This window comes from Balaenoptera physalus (assembly GCF_965194825.1).
Source record: "Balaenoptera physalus genome assembly, chromosome: 8".
Lineage (NCBI taxonomy): Eukaryota > Metazoa > Chordata > Mammalia > Artiodactyla > Balaenopteridae > Balaenoptera > Balaenoptera physalus.
Window position 1 is genome coordinate 109,184,137 of NC_138887.1, and position 12,688 is coordinate 109,196,824.

At 41.4% G+C, this 12,688-nt stretch overlaps 1 protein-coding gene across 2 annotated transcripts in view; it reads right to left on the reverse strand.

Moving 5' to 3' along the window:
• Positions 1-1,336: 1,336 nt before the first annotated feature.
• The window catches only part of KIAA1549, a 142,849-nt gene continuing 131,497 nt past the window's right edge, over positions 1,337-12,688 (reverse strand). For both annotated transcript variants that reach the window (XM_082472857.1, XM_082472856.1), the window contains exons 19-20: positions 10,839-10,984; positions 1,337-2,396 (exon numbers count right to left, since the gene is read on the reverse strand). In XM_082472857.1, coding sequence (XP_082328983.1) covers positions 2,145-2,396; positions 10,839-10,984 — 398 coding nt within the window. In that variant the 3' untranslated portion in view covers positions 1,337-2,144. The remainder of the gene's footprint in view (positions 2,397-10,838; positions 10,985-12,688) is intronic.

Here is a 12,688-nt window from a genome sequence, read left to right on the forward strand (position 1 = left end):
CAGGTAGACTCCCCTTATGCTACTTTGAAAGGCATCAAAACTGCTACTGCAGCCCTGTTTAAAACAGAGGCCCGTTTCTGCCATGTACTAAGGAGGTAATCATGTTCGTACAATCTGCGTGTGAACACTTAGGACAATGAGAAGAATGGGAGGAGAGGGGCCAGCATTTACCCCAGCAGCTGGCACTCAATCTGAATTCACCGTAAGGTGTCCGTCATAAAATGCTGCTTGGATCTCTGAAATTCTTAATTACACATTCAAGAAACCTGGTATTTTTGAATGACATGCAAGGAGAATCTCCACTCTGGGCAAGTCTGGTATTAAACCAAGACCAAGAGGTGAGAAATCAAGCCCAGATCGGGGTCTTCTCTCCCCCACTCTTTGGAGCCTGTGAGGGTCGCCTAAAAAGGGGTTCCCATTCCTTTATTTAGCGTTCTCAAGAGACTTGTCCTCCTGCACTCCCCCTTTTTCAGAGGTGCAAAGATGAACAATGGCTACATTTTAATTTCCCAGAACCAACTTTCCCTGGATTGTGAGACTCTGAGTCTACACAACAGGCTTAATTAAGGAAGGGCTGAAACATGACTCTGAAACCCAATGATTACACTTTAGGAACCTATTTTAGCTGCTTCAGGGTTCTTAAAATTTCACACAGTTGCACAGATTTTGAGCAGTCAGAACCCCAAATTCCGCCCGTGTATCTGATGTTTAATTAAAGATATTAGTTGATCTACTAAAAAAGGATTCACGGAAATTTGTTATCTAAGTCTGTTTTTCTTCTTCATTTCACTCGGGTCCCAGAAAACAGAACAGCCCTTGTTACTCTATTCCTTACTACACTTTGGGAAGGGGAGAAATGTTTGCTTCAGGGGTCAATCTCAAGTGGAAGGACCCCTCTCTTGGGCCCAAAGACGGTTTTAACAGTCACTAGACGGAGTCGGGGACAATAAAATCAGAAACTAGAAGCAACATTTTTTCTCCCTCGTGGTCTCAAAGCTCTTCTTTCCTTTCTTGACTCATTACGAAGAGGCTGAACAGAACTCGGTTTCATTTCCAGGTCTCGGACACAGGGAATGTGATTACCATGAATGCATCCATGGATAACCATCCAACCATTCAGCGGTCCTAGGAATTCTGACAGACCATTTTTGCTTATGTAAGATTTCTCATTCAAACATAATTTGGGAGCAACTCATCAGCAAAGTGCAAGGATTCATTAGGACCTCCTGAAAGCCTCATTCTTTAGGCCTGGCCTGGATGAAGACATGTACTCAAATGAGACGCAATGGGCAGTTGCATGTGTCCGATTCACAAACCACAAATACAATTAAGAATGTAAATCTAAACTTTGATATGTATTTTGAATAACCAAATAAATATTAAGCTTTTTCCATTTTGGGAGGCTTTTTTTTTTTTTTTTTCCCTTTCTAGAACAAAATGAAACCTTCCACATATCCTTCCATTGAGAAAGCCAAAGTTGCATTTCACAGACGAGGTGAAGGGCTCTTGGAGCTGTAGCACCAGAAGTAGAAGGAAAATGCAGCTGATGGCTTCGTTTGGAATCATCAGGCTCTACGATCTATCATTTGGTTTCTCACTAGTAGCTTTTTAAATTCCCAAATAGTCTTAGTATTCATGTTGTTAATATTACTATTAAAGTAAGTTCCTATGGAGGAAAAGAGGAAAATTAAGTTGTGAATGTCTTCAAATCTCTTTTCTCAGAAAACAAAGCAGCAGGTTCATTGTACAAACCAGTCTGAATCACATCTTCCCACGGAAACACTAGATTCCTTTAATCCCTACACCATCTACACATTTTCACCTTTCACCTTTAAAAAAGAGACTAACTTAGTAATTTCATTAGCTTAGAATCGTGGTTTGTCTTTCGTGAAGTGCTGCTGGCTTTTGGCCAAAAGTACATAAATTTCAACTGAACCCAGGTGGTCACAAAATTGCCAACGTATTAAAAGCATCATGAGCTGTCACGTGACTTATGGCATCTTTTAAAATTGCAACTTGTTCCCTTACTTGGGCCCTTAGCCCAGGAGATGCTTGTCCTCTTACAAACACCTGCTCAGTTGATTTCCTTTCAGTCTTGCTTCCACGGGAAGCGGATACTTGGCAAATCTGCAAGGTGAGGCCAATCAGCTGTGGAAGTTCTGCACGGTGGTCTGCTTCTGGGAGAGCCGGAGAAGCTCCTCGCGGATAGCTTTGATGAGAGAGGCTGAGGAGTGGCCGGGCTGGAGGTCTTCCGTGGAGCTGGTAGGGTAGGCCAGCCCGGCGCCCGGCAGCCCCCTGTGCGGGAGGTTCCCAGCAGGAGCCAAGGGCTCCCGCCCTGAAGTCCTTTGCACCTGGAACAGCGGTGACGAATACTCCTGATGTCCGAGCACGTGTGTCTGAAAAACATGGCAAACGTTACTGTACTTCCCACGTGAAAACAGGAGGGAAGATCAGATGCAAACTGGCATTGGACGTGCTCCGCCCGTCTCCCACGCGACAACTCAGCCTCCCTGGACAGGAATGGAGAGAAGTAACTGCAGACAAATTGCTCGAGGGAGAGCAGTACCATGAAGAAGCCCATGAACTTAACAAGGGCCTAGGGACTTCTCTGGTGGTCTAGTGGGTAAGACTGCGTGCTCCCAATGCAGGGGGCCCTGGTTCGATCCCTGGCTGGGGAACAAGATCCCGCATGCATGCTGCAACTAACAGTTCACATGCCACAACTAAGAGTACGCATGCCACAACTAAGAGTCCACATGCCGCAACTAAGACCCGGCCCAGCCTAAATAAATAAATATTTTTAAAAAACCAAAAAGCAAGGGCCTATAAACACTTGCTTAAAGACAGACAGAAAGAATGAATGTGCAGTCGGCCTCACTGGCTAATCCCTACGCTGCCGTGTGTGGAAGTGAGTGGGCTGCTAGGGAACCAGGAAGGGCCCTGCAGAGCTGGACAGAGAGGGAGGCCAGAGCAGCCCACGGACGGGAGGGTCGGAGGAAGATGTCTGCTCAGAGGGATAAGCACGTACTGGCAGACGGACCGACGGGGACAGCAACTGCCTTTGCTCCGAGTCCAGAGCCCAAGGAAGGCACGATGAGAACACAGGCCGGGCCCACGGGGCAGCAACGAGATCTCAGAGTCATCTTCCATCCTATCTGTCCGTGTGCCTGTATAGCAGTGCCCTGTAGAGCCTTTTCTTTAAAAAGCTATCTGCGCTAAAACGTACAATAGTTTTGCTGGCGTTGGCAAAATAGAGATTGAGCATTCCTTTGACAAGAATCATACTTTTCAGTGATTTTTTTCCATATTTTTTCAGTGAAAAAAATCTCTCTTTTCATACATACACACACACACACACACACACACACTCACACACTATGTCTGTGGTTTCACTTGTGCGAAGAGCAACCTGATAGCCTGGTCAACATGACAGTCAAGCCCTAGAAAAACTTCTACATTTCACTTCTCCAAATCATGACCAAGAGGCCCTCTGAAAGTGCATGTCGGATTTGACGGGAAAACCCAGAACACCTCATGAAACTAAGCTGGGCACAGAAAAAGCAAAATGTCAGCAAATGTAAAGCAGAGACCTGAGACTATAAGGATAGCCATGTATCTTTCAGGGGAACATTATATTCTAAAGTTAATTTCTTTCCACTGAGTAAAAGCATCTAGTCACAAAGGGAATTTAGTGTATCTGCTGGAAAAGCATGTAAGTGCAACGAAAGTTGAGGCAGTGATAAGGATAAAACAAAAAATATTATTTTGGTTTGTGTTTTCAAATTCATTAATTTAATCCCCTTCAGTATGAAATTCTTGAGAAAAAATGAAAGCATTTGTAGAAATTACCAGTGCCCATATTGATTCCATTCTTATCAAGGAGTGACCACAGTGATAAGAAGCCTCCAAAAGATGACTTATGCATTGCAATGCCCCAAACAGTTTGCTTATGGCAAAGGCATCTACTCACGGTGGTTATAATGGAAATGACATTAACAAACCCACAATAAAGCTCAAATGGTGAGCAAGGAGGTATGTGAGATCATGAATATTTATACAGTGATCACACCAAAGATCAAGTCCAGATTTTATAGGTTCAAACACACTCCTTAAAGGTCAAAATTACAGAGACAGAAAGTAGGATGGTGGTTGCCTGGAGCTGGGGGGAACGGCGAATGGTGAGTTTGGGTTTAATGGGTATAGAGTTTCAGTTTTTCAGATGAAATGAGCTATGGAGATGGATGGTGGGATGGTTGCATAATATTACGAACGTATTTAAAACCACTGAGGTGTACACTTAAAAATGGTTCAAACGGTAAATTTTATGTTACATGTATTTTACCATAATTGAAAAAAATGGTAGGAAAAGTAACTGTTTCTTAGGCCTCTGTGCAGATTTTCCATAATGAATATTGCTTTTATTATTTTTAAGTTTTTTTTAATGGATCTTTATTGGAGTATAATTGCTTCACAATACTGTTAGTTTCTGTTGTACAACAAAGCGAATCAGCCATATGCATACACATGTCCCCATATCCCCTCCCTCTTGCGTCTCCCTCCCATCCTCCCTATCCCACCCCTCTAGGTCATCGCAAAGCACCAAGCTGATCTCCCTGTGCTATGCTGCTGCTTCCCACTAGGCTAACTGTTTTACATTCGGTAGTGTATATATGTCAATGCCACTCTCACTTCGCCCCAGCTTTGCTCTCCCACCCTGTGTCCTCAAGTCCATTCTCTATGTCTACATCTTTATTCCTGCCCTGCAACTAGGTTCATCAGCATCATTTTTTTTGATTCTATACATATGTGTTAGCACACAATATTTGTTTTTCTCTTTCTGACTTACTTCACTCTGTATGACAGACTCTAGGTCCATCCACCTCACTACAAATAACTCAATTTCGTTTCTTTTTATGGCTGAGTAATACTCCGTTGTATATATGTGCCACATCTTCTTTATCCATTCATCTGTCGATGGACACTTAGGTTGCTTCCATGTTCTGGCTATTGTAAATAGTGCTGCAATGAACACTGTGGTACATGACTCTTTTTGATTTATGGTTTTCTCAGGGTATATGCCCAGTAGTGGGATTGCTGGGTCATATGGTAGTTCTATTTTTAGTTTTTTAAGGAACCTCCATACTGTTTTCCATAGTGGTTGTATCAATTTACATTCCCACCAACAGTGCAGGAGGGTTCCCTTTTCTCCACACCCTCTCCAGCATTTATTGTTTGTAGATTTTTTGATGATGGCCATTCTGACTGGTGTGAGGTGATACCTCATTGTAGTTTTGATTTGCATTTCTCTAATGATTAGTGATGTTGAGCATTTTTTCACATGCCTCTTGGCCATCTGTATGTCTTCCTTGGTGAAATGTCTATTTAGGTCTTCCATCCATTGTTTTAATTGGATTGTCTGTTTTTTTGATATTGAGCTCCATGAACTGTTTGTATATTTTGGAGATAATCCTTTGTCTGTTGTTTCATTTGCAAATATTTTCTCCCATTCTGAGGGTTGTCTTTTCATCTTGTTTATGGTTTCCTTTGCTGTGCAAAAGCTTTTACGTTTAATTAAGTCCCATTTGTTTATTTTTATTTCCATTTCTCTAAGAGGTGGGTCAAAAAAGATCTTGCTGTGGTTTATGTCAAAGAGTGTTTTTCCTATGTTTTCCTCTAAGAGTTTTATAGTGTCTGGTCTTATACTTAGGTCTTTAATTCATTTGGAGTCTGTTTTTGTGTATGGTGTCAGGTGGTGTTCTAATTTCATTCTTTTATATGTAGCTGTCCAGTTTTCCCAGCACCACTTATTGAAGAGGCTGTACTTTCTCCACTGTATGTTCTTGCCTCCCTTGTCGTAAATTAGGTGCCCATGTGTATGTGGGTTCATCTCTGGGCATTCTATCCTGTACCGTTAATCTATATTTCTGTTTTTGTGCCAGTACCACACTATCTTGATTACTGTAGCTTTGTGGTATTGTTTGAAGTCAAGGAGCCTGATTTCTCCAACTCCATTTTTCTTTCTCAAGATTGCTTTGGCTATTCGGGGTCTTTTATGTTTCCATACGAATTGTATAATTTTTTGTTCTAATTCTGTGAAGAATGCCATTGGTAGTTTGATAGGGATTGAACTGAATCTGTAGATTGGTTTGGGTAGTATAGTCATTTTCACAATATTGATTCTTCCAATGTAAGAACATGGTATATTTCTCCATCTGTTTATGTCATCTTTGATTTCTTTCATCAGTGTTTTATAGTTTTATGAGTACAAGTCTTTCACCTCCTTAGGCAGGTGTATTCCTAGGTATTTTATTTTTTTTGGTTGTGATGGTAAACGGGATTGTTTCCTTAATTTCTCTGATTTTTCATTGTTGGTGTATAGGAATGCCAGAGATTTCTATGCATTAATTTTGTATCCTGCAACCTTCCCAAATTCATTGATTAGTTCTAGTAGTCTTCTGGTGGCATCTTTAGGATTTTCTATGTATAGTATCATGTCATCGGCAAACAGTGACAGTTTTACTTCTTCTTTTCCAATTTGTATTCCTTTTATTTCTTTTTCTTCTCTGATGGCCGTGGCTAGGACTTCCAAAACTATGTTGAAGAAGAGTGTCAAGAGTGGTCATCCTTGTCTTGCTCCAGATCTTAGTGGAAATGCTTTCAGTTTTTCACCACTGAGTATGATGCTTGTTGTGGGTTTGTCATATCCGGCCTTTATTATGTTGAGGTAGGTTCCCTCTATGCCCACTTTCTGGAGAGTTTTTATCATAAATGAATTTTGAACTGAATTTTGTCAAAAGCTTTTTCTGCATCTATTGAGATGATCATGTGGTTTTTCTTCTTCAATTTGTTAATATGGTGTATCACACTGATTGATTTGTGTATACTGAAGAATCCTTGCATCCCTGGGATAAATCCCACTTGATCGTGGTGTATGATCCTTTTAATGTGTTGTTGGATTCTGTTTGCTAGTATTTTGTTGAGGATTTTTGCATCTATATTCATCAGTGATATTGGTCTGTAATTTTCTTTTTTTGTAGTATCTTTGTCTGGTTTTGGTATCAGGGTGATGGTGGCCTCATAGAATGAGTTTGGGAGTGTCCCTTCCTCTGCAATTTTTTGGAAGAGTTTGAGAAGGATGGGTGTTAGCTCTTCTCTAAATGTTTGATAGAATTCACCTGTGAAGCCATCTGGTCCTGGACTTTTGTTTGTTGGAAGATTTTTAATCACAGTTTCAATTTCATTACTTGTGATTGGTCTGTTCATATTTTCTGTTTCTTCCTGGTTCAGTCTTGGAAGGTTATACCTTTCTAAGAATTTGTCCATTTCTTCCAGGTTGTCCACTTTATTGGCATAGAGTTGCTTGTAGTAGTCTCTTAGGATGCTTTGTATTTCTGCGGTGTCTGTTGTAACTTCTCCTTTTTCATTTCTAATTTTATTGATTTGAGTCCTCTCCCTCTTTTTCTTGATGAGTCTGGCTAATGGCTTATCAATTTTGTTTATCTTCTCAAAGAACCAGCTTTTAGTTTTATTGATCTTTGCTATTGTTTTCTTTGTTTCTATTTCATTTATTTCTGCTCTTATTTTTATGATTTCTTTCCTTCTACTGACTTTGGGTTTTCTTTGTTCTTCCTCTAGTTGTTTTAAGTGTAGGGGTGGATTGTTTATTTGAGATTTTTCTTGTTTCTTGAGGTGAGATTGAATTGCTATAAACTTCCCTCTTAGAACTGCTTTTGCTGTGTCCCATAGGTTTTGGGTTGTTGTGTTTTCATTGTCATTTGTTTCTATGTATTTTTTTTTACTTCTTCTTTGATTTCTTCAATGATCTCTTGGTTATTTAGTAGAGCACTGTTTAGCCTCCATGTATTTGTGTTTTTTACAGTTTTTTCCCTGTAACTGATTTCCAATCTCATAGCATTGTGGTCAGAAAACATGCTTGATACGATTTCAATTTTCTTAAATTTTCCGAGACTTGATTTGTGACTCAAGATGTGATCTATCCTGAGAATGTTCCATGTGCACTTGAGAAGAAAGTGTATTCTGCCACTTTGGGGTGAAATGTTCTATAAATATCAATTAAATCTCTGGTCTATTGTGTCATTTAAAGCTTGTGTTTCCTTATTTTCTGTTTGGATGATCTGTCCATTGGTGTTAAGTGGCATGTTAAAGTCCCCTACTATTATTGTGCTACTGTTGGTTTTTCCTTTCATGGTTGTTAGCATTTGCCTTATGTATTGAGGTGCTCCTATATTGGGTGTATAAACGTTTATAATTGTTTTATCTTCTTCTTGGATTGATCCTTTGATCATTATGTAGTGTCCTTCTCTGTCTTGTAATAGTCTTTATTTTAAAGTCTATTTTATCGGATACGAGTATTGCTATTCTAGCTTTCTTTTGATTTCCATTTGCATGGAATACCTTTTTCCATCCCTTCACCTTCAGTCTGTATGTGTCCCTAGGTCTGAAGTGGATCTCTTGTAGACAGCATATATATAGGTCTTGTTTTTGTATCCATTCAGACCCATTTTATATGGGTCTTGTTTTTGTATCTGTGTCTTTTGGTTGGGGCATTTAATCCATTTACTTTCAAGGTGATTATCGATATGTATAATATATGTATATTCCTATTACCATTTTCTTAATTGTTTTGGGTTTGTTTTTGTAGGTCCTTTTCTTCTTGTGTTTCCCGCCTAGAGAAGTTTCTTTAGCATTTGTTGTAAAGCTGGTTTGGTGGTGCTGAATTCTCTTAGCTTTTGCTTGTCTGAAAAGCTTTTGATTTCTCCATCGAATCTGAATGAGAACCTTGCTGGGCAGAGCAATCTTGATTGTAGGTTTTTCTCTTTCATCACTTTAAGTATATCCTGCCACTCCCTTCTGGCCTGCATAGTTTCTGCTAAAAAATCAGCTGATAACCTTATGGGGGTTCCTTTATAAGTTATTTTTTGTTTTTCCCTTGCTGCTTTTAATATTTTTTCTTTGAATTTAATTTTTGTTAGTTTGATTAATATGTGTCTTGGTGCGTTTTTCCTAGGGTTTATCCTGTATGGGACTCTGTGCTTCCTGGACTTGGGTGACTATTTCCTTCCCCATGTTAGGGAAGTTTCAACTATAATCTCTTCAAATATTTTCTTAGACCCTTTCTTTTTCTCTTCTTCTTCTGGGACCCCTATAATTCGAATGTTGGTGCGTTTAGTGTTGTCCCAGAGGTCTCTGAGAATGTCTTCTTTCCATTCTTTTTTCCTTATTCTGCTCCTCGGCAGTTATTTCCACCATCCTGTCTTCCAGCTCACGTATCCGTTCTTCTGCCTCAGTTATTCTGTTATTGATTCCTTCTAATGTATTTTTCATTTCAGTTATTGTGTTGTTCATCTGTTTGTTTGTTCTTTAGTTCTTCTAGATCTTTGTTAAACATTTCTTGTATTTTCTCAGTCCATGCCTCCATTCTACTTCTGAGATTCTGGATCATCTTTACTGTCATTACTGTGAATTCTTTTTCAGGTAGATTGCCTATTTCCTCTTCATTTATTTGGTCTTGTAGGTTTTTACCTTGCTCCTTCATCTGTGACATATTTTTTTGCTGTCTCATTTTTTTTTTCTTTTTTTTAATGAGTGGGATTGTGATCCTGTCTTACTGGTTGCTTGGCCTGAGGCTTCCAACGCTGGAGTTTGTAGGCTATTGGGTAGAGCTGGGTCTTGGTGCTGAGATGAGGACCTCCGTGAGCCCTCACTCCAATGAATAGTCCCTGGGGTCTGAGGTTCTCTGTTAGTCCAGTGGTTCAGACTCGGAGCTCCCACCGCAGGAGCTTCGGCTGGGTCCCCGGCTCATGAACCAAGATCTCACAAGCCACGTGGGGTGGCAAAAAAAAGAAAAAGAGAGAGAGAACAATAACAAAGTAAAAAATAAAATTAGACTAGGAAACTAACAGATATGTTAGAAAGAATATAAAACTGAAAATATAGATGAATCAACAACCGGAAGGTACAATGGCACCACAACAGTAAGAAAGAGGAGGAGGGAGAAGAGAAAAAAAAAAAAAGCAAGAAAGGAAAAAATAAAACAAAAACAGCGAAAAGGCCTTGGCTGTGGAGGGTGGGGCCTAAGCAAGGGCTAGGTTTGGGCAGTGGGCAGGGCCTATGCTGAGGACCCACAGGGCTGGAAAAGGCCCTGGGGGCTGTGGGGGGCAGGGCTTAGGCTCAAGGAACAGAAGGGGCCCAGGCGTACCCCCCAACCCTGGTCTCAGAGGATGGGGGGCCTCACCTGGGAGCCCAGCAGGCTCCCCATGCCCGAGTGGGCAGGGCAATTGCCCTCTGCTCCTCTCCCGCACCTCCTGGAGGGCCCCTCCCGCCTGCCCCTCCTGATCTCCCCAGCCTCAGGGGCACCAATCCTGTCTGGCCTCCACTTCTCCTCCCCACTCTGTCCCTCCACGTCCTACCGGTTCACTTGGGGGTTTCTCCTGTCTCCTTGGACGCCAGGGTCCCCCACCAGCGGCCAGCAGGTGCCCTAGTTGTGGGGAGACGCTAACTTGGTGTCTTCCCACACCACCATGTTGACTCCGCCCTCTTAAGTTATTTTTTAAAACTCATTACTTCAAGCCTGAAAGCTACCTCAAGAAAAATTATATACTTTCCCAAATTTCAATGCCAGTACTCTCCCACTCTGGTCAGAGGGAATTTACCATCTACAAACTGCAAGAAGAAAACACACTCAAGGGGAAAAAAAGTGAGGGGAGTTAAAACTTTATGTAGGTTTTAAAAAGAGATCCCCCAAGCAGAAGCAACAGCAGCTACACTAAGTGATCATGTCTGAATTCTCAACGACGATCCCAACACAAGGTACTCACAGCCTCTCTCCGGCCGGCTTCATCCTCCCCGTACGAAGGCCAGCCTGGTCCCGCATACTGGCTGCCTCTGCCTGGTTGGATTTCTACTGGCTGAGCTCCAATTCTGCTGGCAATTCCCACCTGTGTCAGGTGCTGGATCTGGGAGCCTGGAGGAACACAGTGAGTGGCCCAGTGAACACTGGTAGGGGGGTGAGGCTGCCCAGTAAGACACTTCGGTTCTGACCACAGCACGCCCTGGGGATACGAGCATTGCTCAAACGTGGCACCAATTCTACCTCCAGAGAAGACATTTCCTAAGAAAAACAGACCATGAGTTTCTGGGTTTGCAGGCTTTTACTTCCTTTCAATACAGTGGCTAATAGTGGTGTTCCTATTTTCCCAGCCAGCCATCAAAGGACTGGGAATAAAGGGCATAACAGAGGGCCCTTCCATTCATTTCTGTAGAGGCTACAAATAAGGATGACCTTATCTATTCAGAAAAAAGGAGTGAAAGGTTTTGGAGCCACAAAGAAGTTGAAACCTGGTTCTTGCTTATGGCTTTGAGACTCACAAGGAGCTGAAAATACAATATGCTTTTGTTTCCTTAACAGGCAGAGTGTGAATTCGGAATGTTAAAGTACATTTTTGTTACATTCACATTGTTTTCATAACTTTGTCATATGATAATTAAAAATTTAAAGCCACCCACCCAGCCTTCTCATTGAGGTATACTGATAGCAAAGACAGATGATCTCCAGCACTCATTCTACACTCAGACTCGCTATAGCCTTGTGTGACTGTGAAAGCCAGGCTTTAAACAACGTATTTTTCTCCCCCATCAACTTTGGCATACAGAAATACCCCTTTTCAACAGACGGAGGGAGGAAAAACAGATCTTTAAACACTGTGAAATAAAATACCAATTTCCAAGTGCTCCTAGGATCATCTAATTCATCTGTGATGCTCAGACTGGTCCCACAAAGGTTCAGGGTTTTCACAGAGATAAGGGAGGTGGCCCCCTCCATCTTCAAGTCCACTCCTACTCTAGTTGCCTAATTAATGGCCTCCGTTAATCAAATACATTTTTAAAAACGTACTCTGCAGGAGTGCTTGTCAGTTACTGAAGATTCATAACAGTATTAAAATTATTAGAACTATCAGTACTGTTTACCCAACAGACATTGTTTGAGCAAATCTTGCAAAGAACAGAAATGCAGTACAGTGTTCCCCATCACTTATAAAGGTTCAGACAGCTGCACAGGGAGAAAAGCATACCTTTGTGTTAAAATTGTAACAGTAGTTGAGGTCGTAGTTCAGACAGGATTCTGTATCTTGCTTTGTTCACTTAAGGAGACAGCACAAGCTCCCCCATGATTCAAGTGCCCCATCACCCCGAGCAAGCCTGGGTTTGCATTGCAGCTCAGCCACTGACAAGTCCCGTGACCTTGGACACCCAGTAATCACTCCAGCTGAGCCTCAATGCCTCACTTTTCAAATGAAGTTAAAAAGTCTACCTCACAGTGTTATTTCAAGGATTAAAAGAGATAAAATAGGTCAAGTACCAAATGCATAGGAGGCAACCAGGAAATCTTAAATTCCCTTTTTCTGGCTCTATCTGAGCTCTTCATTTTAAATAGCTGTACAGTTTACTACTGATGCCCTTATAACTGGGTATTGAGGGAGCTCACAGTTGTTTGTTATTCTGAATAATGCTCCAATAAACATCTTTGTACATGTGGTTTTTCTCCAGTATTTTGCATTTCTTCGGTGAGGGGAGCCTATATTCCCAAATTTACCAAATCAAAGGCTCATGAAGTTATACTGCCAAGCTGCTTTCCGAAAGTTTAACGATTTACACCATCACCGGAAAT